The 23,570-nt window shown below is 41.8% G+C and overlaps 2 protein-coding genes and 1 pseudogene across 3 annotated transcripts; all 3 read right to left on the bottom strand.

The window, feature by feature from the left end:
* Positions 1-3,627: 3,627 nt before the first annotated feature.
* LOC309716148 (olfactory receptor 1500-like) lies at positions 3,628-4,811 on the bottom strand. The gene has a single exon (XM_082549792.1). It carries the CDS (start codon positions 4,718-4,720, stop codon positions 3,743-3,745), a length of 978 nt encoding a protein of 325 aa, XP_082405918.1. The 5' UTR covers positions 4,721-4,811; the 3' UTR covers positions 3,628-3,742.
* Positions 4,812-14,811: 10,000 nt separating this feature from the next.
* Positions 14,812-15,783, bottom strand: LOC309715725 (olfactory receptor 1500-like; the record flags this gene model as incomplete). Its single annotated transcript, XM_082549063.1, has 1 exon — positions 14,812-15,783. The coding sequence occupies one exon, from the start codon at positions 15,781-15,783 to the stop codon at positions 14,812-14,814; it is 972 nt and encodes a 323-aa protein (XP_082405189.1).
* A 2,100-nt stretch (positions 15,784-17,883) lies between these two features.
* Positions 17,884-18,599, bottom strand: LOC309716154 (olfactory receptor 1468-like; annotated as a pseudogene). The gene has a single exon. The product of its transcript is annotated as an olfactory receptor 1468-like (transcript).
* Positions 18,600-23,570: the final 4,971 nt, after the last annotated feature.

Below are 23,570 nucleotides of genomic sequence, written 5' to 3' on the forward strand. Positions count from 1 at the left end.
GTGGCTCCGCTGAGCATTTTATTTCCACCTGTCCCAAGAAAGGAAAAGGGGGCGCCCACCGGTAGGTCCGGGGATACGGGTGGGTGGTACCAATATTGATTCTAAGCCCCGTTTTTGTTGCCGGTTACGCTCTTGCTCGGTTCTGCGACCCACACGTCCCAGGCATTAGTCGATTCGGGCGCCGAGCAAAGCCTCATTGATAAAGAATTAGCCAAGCAGCTGAATATTCCCCTTTTTGAGTTGGACTCTAGCATCCCAGTTAAAGCACTAGTAAACCAAGTTTTCTCTCACATCACTCACTGCACCGCACCTATTACTATAGTCACCTCAGGCAACCATAGGGACAGACTCACCTTCTTGACATTCCACTCCCCCAGCACTCCCGTTATCCTTGGTTTCACCTGGCTAAAACTACATAACCCTCATCTGCACTGGGCAGGGCAGAAAGTTATAATTTGCAGCCCATTTTGCCATGCCAATTGTCTCGTCTCAGCCCCGCCGTCTGCCATTGTCGAGCTCGCACATGACGAAAGCGCCAACATAGACCTTTCTGTTATACCTTTGGTATACCATGACTTAAGGGAGGTTTTTAACAAAGACAAAGCTCAATCACTACCCCCGCACAGACCTTACAACTGTGCCATAGACCTGTTACCGGGTTCCACCCTACCTTCAAGCCGCCTCTACAACCTGACACGCCCCGAGAAGACAGCCATGGAAAAGTACATTCTCTGGCCGTGGGCATCATCAGACCCTCCTCTTCACCCATGGGGGCCGGATTTTTCTTTGTCGGTAAGAAGGACGGCCCTGTATCGATTTTAGGAGGCTTAATGACATAACGATAAAAAACAAATACCCCTTACCGCTGATCAGTTCCGCCTTCGAGACGGTCCATGGTGCCTCCATTTTCACAAAATTAGACCTCAGAAATGCGTACCACCTCGTCAGAATCAGGGAGGGCAATGAGTGGAAAACCACCTTTAACACTCACTTGGGGCACTTTGAATATCTAGTGATGCCTTTCGGTCTCACAAATGCCCCAGCGGTTTTCCAAAATCTGGTGAATGATGTACTGCAAGATTTCCTCGACCGTTTTGTCTTCGTTTATCTCGACGACATCCTGATTTTTTCCAAAAACCTGGAGGAGCACCAAACGCATGTCCGAGCCGTGTGACAACGGTTGCTGGAGAATAAACTGTACGTTAAGGCGGAGAAATGTGAATTCCACTCCCTTTCCGTCTCGTTCCTGGGCTACATCCTTGGGGGGGCAGGTGAAGACAGACCCGGCTAAAATACAGGCAGTCGTGCAATGGCCCATTCCAACGTCCCGGAGTCTTCTGTAGCGTTTCTTGGGCTTCGCAAACTTTTACCGCCGCTTCATCAGAAACTACAGCCAAGTAGCAGCACCGCTGACCCAGCTAACATCTTCAAAGCTCCCTTTCATTTAGGGTCCGGAAGCAGGAGCTGCTTTCTCCAAGTTAAAGGAACTGTTTACCTCAGCGCCGATTTTAATTCACCCCGACCCCAAGAAGCCATTTATAGTTGAGGTGGATGCGTCTGACGTCGGGGTAGGAGCGGTATTGTCACAGTGCTCTGGCACGGCGTCCAAACTTCACCCGTGCGCCTTTTTTTCCCTGTCGCTTATCACCGCTGAGCGGAATTACGACGTGGGTGAAAGGGAACTGTTGGCCATGAAACTGGCCTTAGAGGAGTGGCGGCACTATCTCGAGGGAGCGGAACACCCATTCATAGTGTGGACTGATCACAAAAACTTGACTTACCTTCGTACAGCCAAGAGACTGAATTCACGTCAAGCTCGCTGGTCCATGTTTTTCAGTAGGTTTAACTTCTCGATCTCTTACCGCCCAGGGTCCCGCAACGTGAAACCGCAAATCTAACACGCAACGCCCGGCTTGGTTGTTGCAGCCTCTCTCCATTCCACGGCGTCCCTGGTTGCATATTTCTTTGGATTTTGTTACTGTTCTACCGGTTTCTTCTGGCAAGACCGCAATCCTCACTGTGATTGACAGATTTTCCAAGGCAGCTCACTTCATTGCCCTCGACAAACACATCCACTGAAACTGCTAATCTGCTAGTTGACCATGTTTTTAGGCTGCACGGGATACCCACTGAGATCGTCTCTGACAGAGGACCGCAATTCACGTCGCAGGTCTGGAGGGCGTTTTGTACATCCTTAGGAACAAAACCCTGTTTGAGCTCAGGACACCATCCTCAGACTAACGGTCAGACAGAACGCCTCAACCAGGAATTGGAGGCCACCCTCCGCTGAGTCACTGCCTCCAACCCTGCTTCCTGGTCATCGTTATAAACACTGGAAATTAGATTTAAAATATTTTCTACTTGTAAGTGTATTACTCCAGCACAATTGTGTTCACAATAAAATGTTCACACATTATTTTTAGGATTTTTATACATTACATTTTAAATAGTCTCACTTTTCACCACCAATTATAAAATGTTATATTGTTATTATGAGACATGAAACATTGTTGTCCTTTGTTACTGAAAGACTGACTGTGATTCTATTACCAGCAAATTACATATTACAGTATGTGAGCTAACACACTTGGTTAGACCTCGCTCTTGTACAGACTGGTGAGATTTTCTTTTATACCCCTTGAAGAGTACCCAGTGTGTAGAGTCTACACTTTGAGTTTACACTTTGGGTGGTTTGTTACTACTAACGGCAAATCACTCAGAAACCCTACATTGTAATCTGATTACCGGATAGCAATTGGCCTGTTCAGTACTGCTGATTCCTCCTGTGCTTTTTAAACTTTTTTTCACCAATGTTTTTTAATTTATTAGTGAGTGAATATGAATTTTCTCATAAATATAAAGAATACGACTCATAGTCTCAACTTAACCACATGGTCTTTCACTTTTATTAGCCCTGTGTTCCCTCTGTAATCAAACCATGTGATTATATTGTTATAAGTAGAATTTACTCAATCGGGTCACTACACAATGATTCAGCCACAAAAAATAACATTTCTGGGTTTCTACCAGTTTAGTCAGTCCTTTACATTATATTTACATTTTGGTTGGACATTCTTTGAAACTCTAATCAAAGGCGGCCCATATCCACATAGAATCTGGAAGAAAGAGAAGTTGGAAGGCTTCCTGACATATTCTCATAGCAGAAAATTATCTATTTAAACAGTCATTAAAATGTATTTCTGTAGTTATATAGTAGCTTTACTGAATCTCACTTTGAAAAAAAAAAAAAACAAGCATATGTCATGCTGCAATGCATATTTCTCAGAAAGGCAACCCTTACATTTGGCTAAAGATAAATGTGATTAGTTATCACTATCACCTCACAGCATAAAGGTCCCTACTTTGAATCTAATCTTTCACCTTTCCATGCTTTCCCTGTTTGTGCATGACTTGTCAACAGGCTTTATTTTATTTTATTTTATTTATGATAAACTCCTAAGCTTTCACGTTCATAAACTGACCCATAGTTGTGAATAAGTATCTGTATGTCTCTCTGTGTTGGTCCTAACAGTAACAATTACAGTTGCTTAAAAAATTACAAATCACAAATCTTTGCTACAGGATGTGTTTTCAAATCAATCACACACTGCCCCGTGAAGTGTGACATTTGTAATTTGGGTTCTATTTGGAAGTACTTAAACATACTTGAACATTTTTATTTTATTTTATATGCATTCCTTAAATAAACAAAGGGGTAAAAATATTTATGCCAAATTTATTCTTACTTTTTAAATTTGACTTTTCTATTTTTGTAGTGTGTTGTGATTCTTCCCTTTAACTTTTTTAGAGATTCTTTGATTTCTTGTGTCTGAAGAACATATATGATAGGGTTCAGCATTGGAGGAAAGACTGATGTCAGAGACAGGTTTATGATTCTGGCATTTGGCTCTATGTTTAAACGTAGAGTGATTAATATTGGGAGGAAATAGATTGCCACTAATGAAAGATGAGCTGTGCAGGTTTTAAAGCCCTTCATTCTTTCTCGAACTGTGGCTACCTTAGCTAAAGCATAGCTTATACTCAGATAACTCAACAAAACAAACAAAAGAGGAATCCAAAGAATAAGAGCTGGCAAAATCCAAGCAGTTATATCGCTGGGTGTATAATCATTGCATGCAAGCCGGTATATCTGACCATGGTCACAAAAAAAGCTTTTAATAACGACTGACTCACAGAGGGAAAGCCTTGTAAGAAGGCCAGTTGCAATAAGTACAACAATAATGACAAACACCCAGAAAGAGGCAATTAAACAGAACATGAACTTGTGAGTCACCTTCAGTTGATAATGCAGTGGGTAAACGATCGCCATAACTCTGTCATATGACAGTGCAACCAGATTTAGAGCTTGCATCGAAAGGAATACATAGCAGAAAAACAGGAATGTCAAGCAGTCATTATAGGAAATGTGAGGGTGATTAAACAAAAATATATCGAGAACCTTTGGCACCATGGCAGAGTTACCTAACAGATCAACCAATGCAAGATTGAAAACTGCAATATATTTCGGTGTTCTTAGATTGTGATCCAAATATATTGCGGCCATGACAGCTGTGTTTGCCAGGACAGAAATAATATAAACAAAAAACAGAAAGGCATAATAATATTTTATATTAGGAATGCCAATAAATCCACTTATAATGAAAAATGCAGGACGCAAAAAAGTGATATTTTTTCCAAGTGCAGAGTTGAAAAGATCCATTGGCAAAAAATCTTAGAGTCTTATATTGCCTAAGCTGTGATAATGCAGACAGCAGTACTGCACATCATGATTCTGTTATGCAAACTGGAGTACCCCAGATGATGAAGTTCTAGCTGGTCCCCTCAGTGTTTATATTTATCAAACCAATAGCTACTCTGGTTTGATAGCTGGTGTGTGTGTGTGTGTGTGTGTGTGTGTGTGTGTGTGTGTGTGTGTGTGTGTGTGTGTGTGTGTGTGTGTTATCAGTGGGGGTGAGGTGGGTGGGTGGTGGGAGGTAGTTTCACATGTTGCTTTTTTCCTTTGTTGTTTGATATAGGTTTTTAAATGTTCAGCATTTTTCAATAATTCAAAATTTATGCTGTGCCAATATGTTACAAAGTGAGAGGTCTGAACTGCCAGAACAGTTTAAAACCTGGACTCTTGCTCTATGTAGCAATGCTGTTGCACTACTTGTCACAATGACTCTGTGTGGCAGGCAGTGTATGGGCCCTAATGCAGGACTTGGATGCAGAACTAAACTCAAAAGTCATCTTTATTGCTGGAACCTTTCAAAAAACAAAGTAAAGCTGGGTTAAAGTTGGGCCCAAGTCAATTTCACTCACATTTGTGGAGGAATGTGGAGAGACAGTATCAATTGCTGCAGTTGGGGAGCAGTCTCTGCAGGCGGTGAGATGTGCAGAGACAGAATATCCAGGGTGAGCCACACCCTGGATATTCTGGGACAGCAAATGCCTCCAACAAGCTCAAGCGTGAAACCTCTGATGAACAGGTAGGCATCTTCGAAGCAGTAGTTCTTTCACTAGGCTGAAGTGATACACCATTATTGGGAAGTGGGAAGGAAAAACTCCCTTTTAACAGGAAAAAATCCTCAGACAGAAGGCAAGGTCAGCCATCTGCTGCGACTGGCTGGAGGTGAGCAGAGGAACAGTAGACAAAACCAGACTGTAGAAGCAAGCCAGAGATTAATAATAACCAGTGATTAAATGCAAAGTTGTGTATAAACAGTCAGTCAAAAAAGATGAGGAAAAAGAAATAGTGCATCTCAGGAACCCCCCCAGAAGCCCAGGACTTTTAAGGGTGGATATCAAGGTCACCCACTCCCATTCTATGATATGGTACCATGAGGCCTTTAAGATAAGATGGGTTCAGATTTGTCATGGTCTGGGTGGTTACCCGCAGGTCTCCAACAGCGGCTCCTCCTCCTTTAGACAGAGATTGGTTGCTCCTCCCTGGCTGACCACCTGTGGGCAATTATTCCGGCAGCATATAAGACCTGCGCACTCAACCGTTCATCGTCTGAGTATCTGCTATCCCCATGTTAGTCAAGTGGAGTGTGATTGCTTTGTCCAGAACCCGTGTGACGACTTACCTGTTTTTCTTGTCCTCAGAGGTAGCTCCTGGAGTGGAGGTCTCGCCTCCCTCATCCCCGCCTTCCTGGACCTGGGCCACCTGCTGCTGGTACGACGTTGCCAACTGGCCCGCCACTCACTTGAATGCCTCCCCACGCCTCGACCGCATCCGGGCCTTCCGCCCCACCTGTCCCCTTCACCTGAAACCAAGTAAGGCAACTCAGTTTGACTGTGGAGGATCGCCGATTGTCTGCTGGATCCCGTTGACTGTGCTCTCCTCTCATTACAGTGCCCCGGCCACTTCATAGCCCAGTTTCCACCTCTCCACTGCCTCAGTTGTTCAGCTGCACCCTAGAGTTGTCTAGGTCACCCTTAGTTAACTTAGTTTTTCTGCGCGCCTCTAGTGTGGTGGCGTCGTGTTGTTTTGCTGGTGTTTAACTGTGGGGGGGGGGAATAAGCCTTCTGTTCACTTACAGTCTCGCTTCCGGTTTGGTTTCTGCACTTGTGTCCATCTCTGTTATCTCGTGCCGCTGGGCCGTGACAAGATTATTAAAGATCTTATATGTGATCAGAAAGATTTTGAATTTTAGTTCTTGATGTAATGTGAGCCAATGAAGAGAAACCAGTATGGGAGAAATATGATTAAGTATGTGCATTGATAATATTCATCAACAACTAAACGGGATTGTAGAAGACAAAACTAGAGGCTAACTCCAAGGCTACTGCACAAGTCACCATCAAATGTGGAATATGCCAACATGCGCAATATGTCCCTATGCTATTCTGATTAGGCATCAACCCCAAAGCCCGCTCATTGCTAAGGGTGTTTATGGATATACTCAACAAAAATATAAACGCAACACCTTTGTTACTGCTTCCATTCCCCATGGGATGGACGTAGAGACCTAAAATTCATTCCAGATACACAATATAACCATCCCTCCCAAACAGTGGTCACAAAATCAGTCCAAATGTGTGGTAGTGGGCACATCTGCTATATTGAGATAATCCATCCCACCTCACAGGTGTGCCACATCAGGATGCTGATCTGACATCATGAGTAGTGCACAGGTGTACCTCAGACTGCCCACAACAAAAGGCCACCCTGGAATGTGCAGTTTTGTCTCACAGCAAAATGCCACAGATGCCACAAGCAATGAGGGAGCGTGCAATTGGCATGCTGACAGCAGGAATGTCAACCAGATCTGTCGCCCGTGCATTGAATGTTCATTTCTCAACCATAAGCCGTCTCCACAGGCGTTTCAGAGAATATGGCAGCACATCCAACCGGCCTCACAACCGCAGACCTCGTGTAACCACACCAGCCCAGGACCTCCACATCCAGCAGGTTCACCTCCAAGATCGTCTGAGACCAGCCACCCAGACAGCTGCTGGAACAATTGGTTTGCACAACCAAACAATTTCTGCACAAACTGTCAGAAACCGTCTCTGGGACACTCAACTGCATGCCCGTCGTCCTCATCGGGGTCTTGACCTGACTCCAGCTCGTCGCCGTAACAGACTTGTGTGGGCAAATGCTCACATTCGATGGCGTCTGGCACGTTGGAGAGGTGTGCGCTTCACGGATGAATCATGGTTCACATTGTTCAGGGCAGATGGCAGCTGAGAATGTCCCAGTTCTTGCATGGCCAGCATACTCACCGGACATGTCACCCATTGAGCATGTTCGGGATGTGCTTGACCGGCGTATACGACAGCGTGTACCAGTTCCCACGAATATCCAAGCCATTGAAGTGGAGTGGACCAACATTCCACAGGCCACAATTGACAATCTGATAGACTCCATGCGACGATGTGTTGCACTGCATGAGGCAAATGGTGGTCACACCAGATACTGACCGGTTCTGGGTCCCCAGACCCCCAATAGTGCAAAAAACTGCACATTCCAGGGTGGCCTTTTGTTGTGGGCAGTCTGAGGTACACCTGTGCACTACTCATGATGTCAGATCAGCATCCTGATGTGGCACACCTGTGAGGTGGGATGGATTATCTCAATATAGCAGATGTGCCCACTACCACACATTTGGACTGATTTGTGACCACTGTTTGGGAGGGATGGTTATATTGTGTATCTGGAATGAATTTTAGGTCTCTACGTCCATCCCATGGGGAATGGGAGCAGTAACAAAGGTGTTGCGTTTATATTTTTGTTGAGTGTAGATTCAGTGACTATCAACCACTTCCTGGACATGGATGAGATTGAGTTGTATGCCAGGAGTGAGCAAGATATCATCCATCTCACCAGGATCTACAGAGAAAATGTTGGGATGTCATTTGGACAAGAAAAGAGTGGCTAAATGGTTGCAAAGAGAGGGAAGGTGATGCACACTAAAAGGGTGGAGTTGCCAGAAGGCAAATATACAGGGAAGCTACAAGTCCCTGGGTATCCCACAAGCCAAAGGGAACCATGATAAAAATGGATGAACATCTGTGTTTGCTGCGGGCAAACACAGTTGTAAGATGTTTCTTGCAGTTGTTCACCAGGTAAATGGTAAATGGCCTGCATTTGTATAGCGCTTTTCTAGTCCATAGGACCCCAAAGCGCTTTACACTACATTCAGTCATCCACCCATTCACACACACATTCACACACTGGCGATGGCAAGCTACATTGTAGCCACTGACAGAGGGGAGGCTGCCGGACACAGGCGCCACCGGGCCCTCTGACCACCACCAGTAGGCAAACATGGGGTTAGTATCTTGCCCAAGGATATTTGGCATGCAGCCAGGGTGCAGCCTGGGCTCGAACCACCGACCTTCTGATTAGTGGCTGACCTGCTCTGCCACCTGAGCTACAGCCACCCTACAGGTGTTCTGTCTTAAGTTTAATGCCCCCGACTGGACCTTGTAAATTGCTGTTTACGTCATATGCACATTGACAGCGTTGTTAGTTCTCCCCTGGAAGGAGGGAGTATTTAATTGGTTCCGTTTATTTGTTTTTCTGTCTGTTTGTTAGTAGTCTAGCATGGAGCAAGATTTCATTTTGTGTAATGGTAGATACCAATAAAAGCTTGAGCTGATTTCATTGTGATGAAAACTGGGTCACAGTCAACGTCATACCAAATGTGAAAATCAGTGAACACTATATTATCCAGGAATTTTTATGGATTTTCTTCACTTCATAACAATATACCAGGCATTGGGGGACATGAATACCTAGGTTGGCTAACCATTTGACCTTGACTTTCATTGTTAGCACCCAAGCACCTGCTTCGTTGGCACTGGCATCTACCTCTAATTTGAAAGGATGTGCAAAATCAGGGCCAACAGAGATGTCGGCAATACGTGTTGTTAGAGGAGCTTGCCAATAGCCCTTCAACAAGTTCAGTTTAGTAACAAACTTTGCCGAACCAACCCTATCGACACAATCTTCCATACTGGGAAGAGAATAGGAGTCAGGTTTGGTCCCGCTGTTCACCTTCAGAAAATCCATACAAAACGGCGGGGTTTTATCCGCTTTAGGCACTAGGAGTCATGGGGAACTCCATGCACTAGAGCTAGGAACAACAAGACCATTTTCCAGCAGATAAGAAACTCCTGTCTGGAAAAGAGCATGTTTAGTGGGATTCACCCCGTAGTCGTGCTGTTTGATTGGAGGGTGGTCCCCTATATCGACATCATGCTCCAGCACAGTGGTACGGGAAGGAGTGTATTATATTTCTCTGAACCATGGGGGTAATCGTGGTTCAGGGGGTTGGGAAGCTCATCTTGTAACCGGAAGGTTGCCGGACAGTTTGCTCAGCTCTGTTCGTCTTGGTCGTTTTGTCCTTTGGCAAGACACTTCACCTACCGCCTACTGGTAATAGCCAGAGGGGCCGATGGTGCGATATGGAAGCCTTGCTTCTGGGACGGCAGCTGTGGCTATAACTGTAGCTTGCCTCCATCAGTGTGTGAATGTGAGAGTGAATGAATAGGCCTTTGAAACCAAGATGGCGCCGCGTATGGATGCCCTGGTACTTCAGTGCGTTACTTCTGTTTTGTTTTTGTGCATAACTTGTGTGTCTGGGTACTCCTCTGGATATTCTTACACCAGAGAAGAACTTCTTAACTACAGGACTACAACACCTGTGGATTTAATTCCAATATTTGTCGCATCTGCGGCAGATTTACTACAGACCTTGATCAGGAAAGTGAGACGCCGAAGGAGAGGAAAGCGAGCCGGCGCACTCGTGCATCTGAGGAGACGCGGACTGCGAACTGCTCTTCCTGGGATCTTCCTTTCCAACGCTCACTCTGGAACAAGATGGATGAGCTGGTCCTGATGAGAAGTATGAACAGAAACTTTGCCTCCTCCTGTGACTTATGTTTTACGGAGTCGTGGCTCTGTGAGGACATCCCAGACTGCCCGCTCAAGTTGGAGGGTTTTCATCTGCTGCGCACGGACCGGCAGGCCTCTCTCTCTGGTAAGACCGCAGGTGGAGGCGTCTGCTTCTACATTAATAGTGTCACAGATGTAACAGTGATTGCTCAGCACTGCTCTTCCTCTCTGGAATACCTTTTTATACACTGCAAACCATTTTATTCTCCGCGGGAGTTTGCTTCATTCCTCTTGGCCGCTGTTTACATCCCGCTAGATGCGGATGTGCAGGCAGCTCAGTGGGCCCTCGCGGGGCAGATACTGCACATAGAGTGGGCATTCCCAGACTCTCTCATTATTGCTCTTGGGGACTTTAACAAAGCCAATCTGAGCCAAGAGCTTCCCAAATACAAGCAGTATATTAAATGCCCAACCAGAGAGGAGAGGATATTGGACCACTGTTACAGCACGATCAGCGTGGCCTAGCGCAGTGCCCCGTGCTTCACTCGGACTTTCTGACCACGTCATGATTCACCTGATCCCCGCGTACAGACAGAGGCTGAATCTCTCCAAACCTGTCGTGGGGACTAAAAAACTGTGGAGCAACGAGTCTGTGGAGGAGCTTCGCACGTGTTTGGAGTCTACAGACTGGGACACAATGAAGGATGCTTCTAACAGCTTGGATGAGTTTACGGACACTGTCACCTCCTATATCCACTTCTGTGAGGACAGCATTGTGCCATCACGCACCAGGGTGAGTTATAACAATGACAAACCCTGGTTTACTGCTAAACTCAAAAAGCTGTGGCTGGAAAAGAGAAAGGTGTTCAGAAGTGGAGACAGGGACTGCTACAGAGAGGCCAAGTACAGGTTCACTAAAGAAGTGGACATTGCTAAACATCATTACTCTGAGAAGATGCAGCAGCAGATCTCAGAGAATGACTCAGCCTCTGTGTGGAAAAGTTTTAGGAATATCACCAACTACGAGCCTAAAACCCCCCACTCCACTGATGACTTGCTCTTAGCCAACACCCTTAACGACTGTTACTGCCGTTTTAACAAGCCATCAAGCAGCCTTCACACCTCCAACAGCCCCAACAATAGAGACACTTTGGACACTCATTCCCCCACCTCTCCCCCCTCCATAGAGCCATCACCACCATCAAACACTTCACCTACAACACCCCCCTCCACACCCCACACCCAAAGAGGATTTCACACCACCTTCTCCCACTACAACCCTTCATATTCATGAAGTAGATGTGAGGAAGCAGTTTAAGAGTCTGAATGCTCGAAAAGCTCCCGGCCCAGACGGTGTGTCTCCTGCCACCCTCAGACACTGTGCAAACGAGCTGGCCCCAGTGTTTTCTGGCATTTTCAACTCCTCACTGCAGGCATGTCATGTGCCTGCCTGCTTCAAGTCCTCTACCATAATCCCTGTCCCCAAGAAACCAAGGATCACTGGACTAAATGACTATAGACCTGTGGCTCTGACATCTGTGGTCATGAAGTCATTTGAGCGCCTGGTTCTCTCCTACCTCAAGACCCTCACAGCCCCCCTCCTGGACCTCCTGCAGTTTGCATACAGAGCCAACAGGTCTGTAGACGATGCAATCAACATGGCTCTACACTTCATCCTGCAGCATCTGGACTCCCCAGGAACCTACGCCAGGATCCTGTTTGTGGACTTCAGCTCTGCCTTCAACACCATCCTTCCAGACCATCTCCAAGGCAAGCTTTCCCAGATGAATGTGCCTGATCCCATCTGCCGGTGGATCACTGACTTCCTGACGGACAGGAAGCAGCATGTGAGGCTGGGAAAGAAGGTCTCGGACTCCCAGACCATCAGCACCGGCTCCCCTCAGGGCTGTGTTCTTTCTCCTCTGCTCTTCTCCCTGTATACTAACTGCTGCACCTCCACCCACCAGTCTGTCAAGCTAATCAAGTTTGCAGATGACACCACCGTTATTGGACTCATCTCGGACGGGGATGAGTATGCCTACAGGAGGGAGGTTGAACGTCTGGTGTCCTGGTGCAGCCACAACAACCTGGTGCTGAATGCCCAGAAGACAGTGGAGATTATTGTGGACTTCAGGAAGCACACAGCCCCACTCCCTCCCATCATCCTAACTGACACCCTCATCACCTCTGTGGATTCATTCCGCTTCCTGGGTACCACCATCATCCAGGACCTGAAGTGGGAGCCCACCATCACCTCTGTCATAAAGAAAGGCCAGCAGAGGATGTACTTCCTGAGGCAGCTGAAGAAATTCAACCTGCCAACACGGACGATGATGCAATTCTACACTGCAATCATCAAGTCCATCCTCACCTCCTCCATCACCGTGTGGTACGCTGGAGCAACTATCAGGGACAAACAGAGACTGCAGCGTGTTGTGCGCTCTTCTGAGAAGGTGATTGGCTGCAGACTCCCATCTCTGCAGGACCTATACACCTCCAGGACACTGGGGCGTGCAGCTCGGATCACAGCTGACCCTTCTCACCCTGGACACAGTCTGTTTGACCTGCTCCCTTCAGGCAGGAGGCTCCGATCCATTCACACTAGAACCTCTCGCCATAAGAACAGTTTCTTCCCCTCTGCTGTTGGACCCATGAACAATAACCATATGACTGTTCCCACCACTAACACATGACCCTACACTGTGTTTACTGCATCATTCCGTGTTTGGCACTGATCACCACCTGCACTCATGTATATATCTATCTACTTAGCACTTTTAATTTTTATTTTTAATGTTTATTTAAGCGTTATCTGACAGTATGTTTTGCACTAAGTACTGCAACAATTTCCTAATGTTGTAAACCTGCTCAACATTTGGCAATAAACCCTTTCTGATTCTGATTCTGATAGTGGAATTGTAAAGTGCTTTGAGAGTCTCGAGAAGTGCTATATAAATGCAATCCATTATTATTATTATTATTATTATTATTATTATTATTATTATTATTATTATTAATACTGTATACTATACATTAAGACAGAGAAGCCCCAAGAATCAGACGAGCCCCTGTGAACAAGCACTCAGCACCAGTGGTAAGGAAAAACTCCTTTTTAACGGGCAGAAACCTCCAGGCTCAGGGAGGGGCAGCCATTTGTCGCGACCAGTTAGTGTTGAGGGGAGAGAGAGACTACAAAATACATACTGTGTAGAGGAGCCAGAAATTAATCATAATAAATGATATGGGTGGTGTACAGAGTAGGAGAGGTGAGTGAAGAATAACATTCAGTGCATCATGAGAAGGCCCCCAGTTGCTAAGGCCTTTTGCAGCACAACGAAGGAACGGCCTAGGGTCACCTGATCAATCCTGGCTATAAAATTGATCAAAAATCTTCTAATCACTATTAACTTTTTGATTAACATACATAATTATTTACAAGCTGGAAGACAAAGAAACAAAAATGTACTGACATTCTCAGAGCAGACAATAAAACAGGCAGTGTATTTTTACAGTTACAATTTTAAGGACAGCTGACAGAACAAAGTACAACAACAAAGTGTAACACAGAAAAAAGTGCTTTTATGCATACCTGTTTGAACAACAATAAATATATTTCAAACAATAAATATATACTGCAGTTACATTTTTAAAAAGCAACTCCTACATTTGACCAAAGTCGTCACTGACACTGTCACCAGGTGATGGTTTGAGCCTCAGATGGGACCTTTCAATGTGGGGTTTCTATGTGCATGAGTTCTTTCCAGGGTTTTTTTTTTTTCGTACATTTAAAAGTAACTAGCACTGTATAAACTGTGTGTATGTGTATAAACTGTCTGTATAAACTGGCCATAGTTGTGAATGAGTGATGTGTAGCTGCCTGTTTCTCTATGCTGGCCCTAATAAAGTATTAGAGGTATACAGCTGGCTCAAGGCCCACGCTAATATTGCGTTCACACAATATTAAGCAAAGTCCGAAATTCAAAAACTATATAGGCTCAAAAAGATAATGTCAAGTACACAAAAAATTGCTCATCATTAAATTCAGAAGAGTTCAAGTTGTCCCTGACAGGAGACATTAACATAACTTGATGCACAGGAACTGAATTTGAAAACACTCCTTTTAAAATGGAAATATGATGTATCCCTGATTATTTGCAACATATGTATTGTCATTTTCTTCTATTATAGGGCAAAACACAAATACAACATTTTTGAAGACAGAGATATGTGATGCACAGAAACATACCTTCCAAATCCTCAAAAAAAAAAAAAATCTACCTCTTTGCTAGGTGATGTGTTTTAAAATCAACCACAATTTGCACTGTGAATATTGAATGTACCACTTCTGTTCTGTTTCAAAGTACTGCAACATATGAGCCTTTTTTAATTTCATAGTCATTCCTTAAATAATAAAAACACTAACTCAAAAGACTAAAATGAAAAAAAGGAAGTTTACACTTTTTTCATTTGACCTTTCTAATTTTGTAATGTTTTATGATTCTTAACAACTTTCTCAGAGATTCTTTGATTTCTCGTGTCTGAAGAACATATATGATAGGGTTCAGCATTGGAGGAAAGACTGAGGTCAGAGACAGGTTTATGATTCTGGCATTTGGCTCTATGTTTGCACCTAGAGTAAATGTGATTAATATTGGAAGGAAATAGATTGCCACTAATGAAAGATGAGCTGTGCAGGTTTTAAAGCCCTTCGTTCTTTCTCGAACTGTGGCTACTTTAGCTAAAGCATAGCAGATACACAAATAACTCAACAAAACAATTGTAAGAGGAAGCCAAAGAATAAGAGCTGGCAAAATCTTAGCAATTACATAGCTGGGTGTATAATCATTGCATGCAAGTCGGTACATCTGACCATGGTCACAGAAATAGCTTTTAATAACAACTGATTCACAGAAGGAAAGCCTTGTAAGAAGGCCAATTGCAATTAGTATAAAGGTAATGGCCGATACCCAGAAAGAGGCAATTAAACAGAACATGAACTTGTGAGTCACCTTCAGTTGATAATGCAGTGGGTAAACGATCGCCATAACTCTGTCATATGACAGTGCAACCAGATTTAGAGCTTGCAATGAAAGGAATATATAGCAGAAAAACAGAAATGTCAAGCAGTCATTATAGGAAATGTGGGGGTGATTAAACAAAAAGATATCGAGAACCTTTGGCACCATGGCAGAGTTACCTAATAGATCAACCAATGCAAGATTGAAAACTGCAATATATTTCGGTGTTCTTAGATTGTGATCCAAATATATTGTGGCCATGACAGCTGTGTTTGCCAGGACAGAAATAATATAAACAAAAAACAGAAAGGCATAATAATATTTTATATTAGGAATGCCAATAAATCCACTTATAATGAAAAATGCAGGACGAAAAAAAGTGATATTTTTCCCAAGTGCAGAGTTAAAAAAGTCCATTGTAAGATTTCTGCCAAGCTTATATTGCCCAAGTGCTGATGAGACAGGTGGCAGCACTGGCTGACTGGGTTTTGTTATGCACATGCAGTACACCAGATGATGAAGCTCTTGCATGCTTTAACTGTTTGCAGATCCCCTCAATGTTTATCTTCAGGCATGATCCCATGAGTGTATTCTGCAACCTGTTTTTCCCACAATATTTGCATGGTGTGTAAAATGTACATTAAATTCAGTTCAGTGACCTGATTATTCAAACCAATAACTACTAATAATAAGAAGACAACAGAAATTCCCATATATATATATATATATATATATATATATATATATATATATATATATATATATTTATTTATTTATTTATTTTTTTATTTTTTTTTTTTCAGAAATTTCAAAAATGGATTTGAGTTCAGGGCTTCTTTTGTCATATCTTACATTTTATACTGTACCAAATGTTTTAATTAGTTAAGGAGCGTTTAATAACTGGACTTGTAGTTCTCTGTAGCGATGCTGTTACAATACTGGTAGAATGTGATTTGGCATCATCTTGCTAAATGCTCAATTTGGCAAGGCCTCTCTTGAAAAAGATTCTTTCTTTATGGCTACATATTTTGCTCCAAAACCGGTATATATTATTCACTGTTAATTTGATATTTACAATATGCGATTAAGCCATAGCATCCTTTTTCTTAAAATTGCAAGTATATATATATGCACACGTATGCACACATAAGCCAGTTTGAAAATGTACAATTTTAAGGAGTAAATAAGATGACATATCCTCAAGTATGTTTTTTTATAATTATTTTAGTATGATGAAAATAATTCTCAAATCCTCTCACACAGACTTACTTGCTTAATCATGTTTGTTTCCATAACAAATACCCAATATCCATAAAGTCAGAAAGAAAACAAATCATTTCACAAACATTTTGAGAGGCAGCCAGCAAGAATTGTGTCGTGCCGATACCAACATTAAACTTCATACTTCTTGAATGTCAGAAGTATGATGTATGAGGGTGTGTGTGAGTGTTTGAATGTTTTATTTAAAAAATAAATAAATAAATATAGGGAATTGAATGCTATGACTTTGAAAACTGAATTTGAAGCATTTATATGATATAGAACACCCACAAAAATATAGCCAAAGAACATTAAACTTTTTGGATTTTCATTTGTATTTACACTCAGGGGAAGTTTCCCATTTTATATCATCAGTTTTATACAGTCCCAAATTTTTTATTTTATTTATTTATTTATTTATTTATTTATTTAGTTACATTTTAGATTTTTGTGCTTAACTGATGGGTAAAAACAAATGTTATACAATGTTCTAACTAGCGTGAGCTACATTATAGTCAAGGATAAACTCAGTACATTCGGTGCCTGGAAGTACACCCAAGTTGCAAAAAAATGTCTACTCGTGATCTCATTATACTACTCAATTATCTACTCAATATCTACTCACTACAGTACACACACTCATAACTGTACCTGTGAGAAGCCCGTAGAAAGAAATTTTTATTTTGTGAGAGTTTTAAGGCAAAGGAGGGTGGAATTGACAAAATCTAATATGAAACCTTGTATTTGGTGCTTTTGCTCCCTTGCAAGAATAAATGTCCATTATTACAGTTTTTGGCTGTTGTTGTCTTTTGTCAATTTTTATTCTCACACTAACGTTTTAGATCATTTTGCTTTTCGGTGAATAAAGTAGTTATATTGTTTATTGTTCCAAATGAAATCTTGATGCATAAAAGACTGCAATACTGTGTATGAAATACTTCGCCTACATATTCAACTTAAAAAGAAAAAAAAAATAGAATGAAAGAATAGAAATCGGGAACTACAAAGGTTTAAGTCTAAACACTTCCAATTTAGCCTGCGCTCTAGCTTTCAACAATCTTCTCAATGATTCTTTGATCTCCTGTGTCTGAAGAACATAGATTATTGGGTTTAACATGGGAGGCATGACACTGGTCATAGAAAGGTTTATGATCCTTGCATTTGGATGTATTACAGGCCAAAAAACATACACAAATATAATAGGAAGGAAATAAATTGCCACTAATGAAAGGTGACCTGTGCAGGCTTTAAAAGCTTTCACTCTTTCCCTAAATGTAGAAATATTTGACAAAGAATAACCGATACAGCAGTAACTTCCCACGATAAATGCCAGTGGAAACCCAAGAACAAGAACTATTGCCAAAAACGCAATTATATAATTAGGGGTAGCATCATTGCAGCCAAGACGATACATAGGACCATGATCACAATAGTAGCTCTGAATAATCACAGACTGACAGAAGGAAAGTCTGGTGAGAAGGCCAACTGCAACGAGTGTAAGAGTGATGGCCAAAAGCAATCAAAGACAAAATGAGCTTTTGGGTCACTCTCATTTGATAGTGCAGCGGGTACATGATAGCCATGACTCTGTCAAAGGACAATACAACCAGATTAAAAGCCTGCATTGAAATTAAAGTAAAGCAGAAAAACATGAAAGTCAAGCAGATGTTGTAAGAGATATAATAATGGTTAAACAGAGAAATGTCAAGAACCTTTGGCACCAAAGCAGAGCTACTTAACAGGTCTGTAAATGCAAGATTAAAAACTGTGATATATTTAGGACTTCTCAACATACGATCCAAAATTATTACAATCATCACTAAAGTGTTCCCCACCACTGAAAAAATGTAAATAAAACATAGAAAGACGAAATAATATCTAATATTAGGTATGCCAATGAAACCACTTATTATAAAATATGCAGATTGCACAAAGGTGGTGTTTTTCTCAACAGCTGAGTTCAAAAATTCCATTAGATAACCCTCTGTTAATCTTCTATAATTCTCTGTGCTCTATCTTCTTAGGTAGCCTTTGTTCTCTGATATTTCAGTAAAATTCAGTTTATCAGTATATCTTAATATCACCTGTGAAGGTTCAAAGTGCTCCTTCTATCCTGTTTTAATATCTTAATTAATATATTCAAGTTTTAGTTTTCTGTTTAGTTTTTCTGTTCTAATGTTTGAAATTTTGGATTCCTGTTTTAATTTTTTTCATTGTTCTATGGTTTGACTGATTTGATTGCATTGTAGCATTGCTGAATCTGGTTTCTGTTTTTGGCTATTTTAGTGAAGAGTTTTTGATTGGCATTAGAGTTGCAGTCAACATCCCTGTGTGTCTGTTTGCGGATCCTTCACTCTTGTTTTGTGTTTACACCTCGGTCCATTTGCATTTCCTTATCTTTAAATCCTAAGTGTTAGCATTCATATTAGTCTATTAGTCTATTTTGATTACTCCCTGTTTTACATTAAAGGTTTTTTTTTTCTTTCATGTCCTCTCCCCCTGATTGTCCTGACTGTTTTCACATGTCTTGGCTCCCTTCTTTGTCTAATTCCCAATCAGCTATTCATATATACAAGTGGCAGTTACATCAGGACAAGCAAGGCAAACACTTCTTGCCTTGCCATAAATTAAAAGGTTTCAAATTAAAATGATCTTACTCTTTTAATCTCACACTGCTCTGTCATAAAGCTCCTCACCTGTGAATTAATATGTGCATCAAAGATTTTTATTATTGCTGCCTTGTGGCCACTGTCAGATATTGCCACTGAAAGCTGCACTTACTTCAGTCTCATAACAAAGTGTCATTTCTGCCCCTGACAGCGTGTCGTACCCCATTAAAAGTGACTGGAGCTGTAGGTTCTAAGGGCAGCAGCTTGTTTCTGGCACATGCACATTGTATATAAACCAATGGTCCATAAAACAGGCAAGTTGAACAGGTACAGGCTCAGCAACACTTTGAGATCTATGGAAATATCTCAATTTATTACATGTAACTCAGCTGTTTTGCCAAACTCTCCCTTTACTTTCATTAATATTTTAATCTCCCCTGTAGATATTGACAGGTAACTACATCATACATTGCCTTTGAATTCAGCGGATAAGTTTGACTTATCTGACTGCTTTGTTTCACTGAATGCGCCTTATAAACAGACCCATTCATCAACAGTGCGCCTTATAATCCAGTGCGCCTTATGGTCCAAAAAATATGGTAGGTAAATAGTGGAGGAGTGGCTTTATAATAAAGCCTACTTTTTGTTTGTGTTCAGGGCATTGAACACAGTGCAGATGTCACACAGTGGAAATTTGTGTTCGTTTTAGGGTTTTTGTTGTTTTGATTGTAATATATTCGTGCATACAGTACTGATTTTATTTGCATGGTTTTACCCTGATATTTATGTTGCATGTTTTAGTGTTGTTGCATGATATTATTTTAATCCACTGTTGACTGGGCGGACAATAGCAGGCAATTGTTGAAGTGTGGGCGTGCCCTGAGGCAGCCGTGTTTGCAGTAATCGAGAGCCCAAGTGTGGAGTGCAGCTGGGCTGTGTGGCGACGCGCCCATTAGGAAGAAACAGGGCTGAGACAGGAGGTTCCGCCTTGGTTTTCTGGCTGGCGTGGTCTGTCCCTCAGAAGAGGAATTTCTATCCTGGTTTTAAAGATAAGAAACATTTGCCCGAGCGTGGCCAGACAGTGGTATTTTTTTTTTTTTTTTGCATAGTGTATATTTATTCCTGTCGGCAGGGATTTTAGCATACTGAAAATGTTTTTATTGCATAAAGGTCCTTTTAAAATTGTGTTTGTAATTCTGAATTTCTTCATTCTTGGGAATAAATGGTGTATTTAAGACCTGCTCAGTCTCTGCACCCTGAGAACTGATTTACTTGCTCCCCTCGTCCTTGTACGTGAAAGAACTTTCAGGTGGGATATTTAGACCTACCAGCCTTAGTAGCTACACAAACAACAACTTCAACACAAGTAACACAAAACTACTTATCCTATTTATCCCAGGGTTTATCAATCTATCTAGGAGTGCATTTTAAGGCACACCTAGATAACTCTACCACTGCATCGACTTAACACCAGAATTCCTCTTTGTCTTCTGGCATGTGAGGCATACACATTCACATTTCAACATTATCCCTTTGATTTCCAGCTGCAAACTCACAGTTCCATATAAGACTCCTTTGTGCTCTTCAACAATATTCATATACTTTTGGTACAACAATTTCAAATGGGTGGCTTTGGCTCAGGAGGTAGAGCAGGTCTGCTAATAATTGGAAGGTTGGTGTTTTGATCCCCATCTGCTACAGTCTGCATGCCAAATGTCCTTGAGGCACTAACCCCAAGTTGCTCTCTGATACAGTGGTATGCAGAAGTTTGGGCACCCCTGAAAATTTTCACGATTTTTCTTCATAAATCATTGGTTGTTTGGATCAGCAATTTCGAACACAATGATATTTGAGAAGTCAAATGAAGTTTATAGGATTTACAGAAAGTGTGCAATGGTTACCTAAATGAAATTAGGCAGGTGCATAAATTTGGGCACCCCAACAGAAAAATTACATCAATATTTAGTAGATCCTCCTTTTGCAGAAATAACAGCCTCTAAATGTTTCCTATAGCTTCCAATGAGACTTTGGATTCTGGTTGAAGGTATTTTGGACCACTCTTCCTTACAAAACATCTCCAGTTCAGTCAGGTTTGGTGGTTTCCGAGCATGGATGGCCTGCTTTAAGTGACACCATAGATTTTCAATAATATTCAGGTCTGGGGACTGAGATGGCCACTCCAGAACGTTGTACTTGTTTCTCTGCATGAATGCCTTAGTAGATTTTGAGCAGTGTTTAGGGCCATTGTCTTGTTGAAATATCCAGCCCTGGCGCAACTTCAACTTTGTGACTGATTCTTGAACATTGTTCTCAAGAATCTGCTGATATTTACTGGAATCCATGCGACCCTCAACTTTAACAAGATTCCCAGTACCTGCACTGGCCACACAGCCCCATAGCATGATAGAACCCCCACCAAATTTTACTGTGGGTAGCAGGTGTTTTTCTTGGGATGCTGTGTTCTGTTTCTGCCATGCATACCGCCTCTTGTTATGTCCAAATAACTCAATTTTTGTTTCATCAGTCCACGGCACCTTATTCCAAAATGAAGCTGGCTTGTCCAAATGTGCTTTAGCATATCTCAAGAGACACTGTTTGTGGCATGTGCGCAGAAAGGGCTTCTTCTGCATCACTCACCCATACAGCATCTCCTTGTGCAAAGTGCGCTGAATATTTGAACAATGCAAAGTGACACCATCTGCAGCAAAATGATGTTGTAGGTCTTTGGAGCTGGTATGTGGGTTGACTCTGACTGTTCTCACCATCCTTTGCCTTTGCTTGTCTGAGATTTTCCCTGGCATGCCACTTTGGGCCTTAAACAGAACTGTGCCTGTGGTCTTCCATTTCCTCACTACATTCCTCACAGTGGAAACTGACAGCTGAAATCTCTGAGATAGCTTTTGGTATCCTTCCCCTATGATGGAACAATCTTTGTTTTCAGGTCATTTGAGAGTTGTTTTGAGGCTCCCATGTTGCCACTCTTCAGAGAAGATGCAAAGAGGAGAAAAACTTGCAACTGGCCACCTTAAATACCCTTTCTCATTGTTGGATTGACCTGTGTATGTAGGTCAAGGGTTAGTGAGCTTACCAAACAAATTTTGTGTTCCAATAATTAGTGCTAAAGCTATTTAAATCAATAAAATGATAAGGGCGCCCAAATTTAGTTTAAGTAACTATTGCACATTTTCTGTAAATCCTAGAAACTTCATTTCACTTCTAAAATATTATTGTGTTTGTCTACTATATGATATATTTAAATGAAATTGCTGATCCAAACAACCAATGATTTATGAAGAAAAATCATGAAAATTATCAGAGGTGCTCAAACTTTTGCATACCACTGTATATCCATCAGAGTATTAATGCATGTGGATGCTAGAAGCAGCAGTAGCAAACTTTCCACCAGCACCATGTTGACGAGCAGCGCTGGACCTGAACTTCAAACCATTCTGACGTCATTCTATACGTTTTATTAAGCAAAGATTTTACACTAGGATCCCCTACATGATGAAACTCTCATTTGTCTAGGCTAGGAATTAGCACTAGGATTACACTGATTTATGACACCTCCCTTCATAGCTGGGTTCTGAAAAAAAAATGGCATACAGCCACTTACAGTATAACATCAAAGTACTGGAGAATAGTGTTACTTTTCACTGGTTTTCCATGTAGTTAAAGCTTGAAACCTTGGGGTTGCTTTATGTTGTGTTTCTTGGTTATTTAACACTTGATCTGAATCAACTTCAGATTTAATTGAATCCTGAAGTGCATAAACTTTTCACCACACATTTATGGCACACGTAGATGTAAGGTGTTGATCTCAGAAACAATATGTTTGTTTTGACAAATGCTAACCGAGCTCAGATACGAGGGACACATTTCAGTTAAATACATCCATCTTTATCTGTGGCATAAATTGCAGAGATACTTAAATTGAAAAAAACATGGCAATGTATTATCCAGCATATTTTTCATTATAAATTTGGTATAAAACATTAAGGGGTGTGTATGGAATCCAAATATAATAAATCTGATATGTGTTTCTACAAACAATAGCTTGATTGAGTATACAGATTGTATACATATATAATCACACAGCTTACCTCAGAAATACTGTAATAAAGTAAAGTCTGAATGAACTTGACTTCACAACAATCTTAACTCCCTAGGTTGGAAAATCTCTGTTTAATGAGACTGTTAATGAGCTGTTTGTTGCCACTGCTCTCGCGGGATGATGTAATGTCCTGAAAGGTTAGGTAAACACTTTAACAGCCAAGGGAGAAGGATTAGGGAAGTTGGTAGGTACGCAGAAAGAAAACAAGAATTACATTGCCT

This window comes from Aulonocara stuartgranti (assembly GCF_965226115.1).
Source record: "Aulonocara stuartgranti genome assembly, chromosome: 10".
NCBI lineage: Eukaryota > Metazoa > Chordata > Actinopteri > Cichliformes > Cichlidae > Aulonocara > Aulonocara stuartgranti.

Coding starts and splice junctions, on each gene's coding strand:
- LOC309716148 (XM_082549792.1), bottom strand. CDS start 4,720: ATGGATCTTTTCAACTCTGCACTTGGAAAAAATATCACTTTTTTGCGT.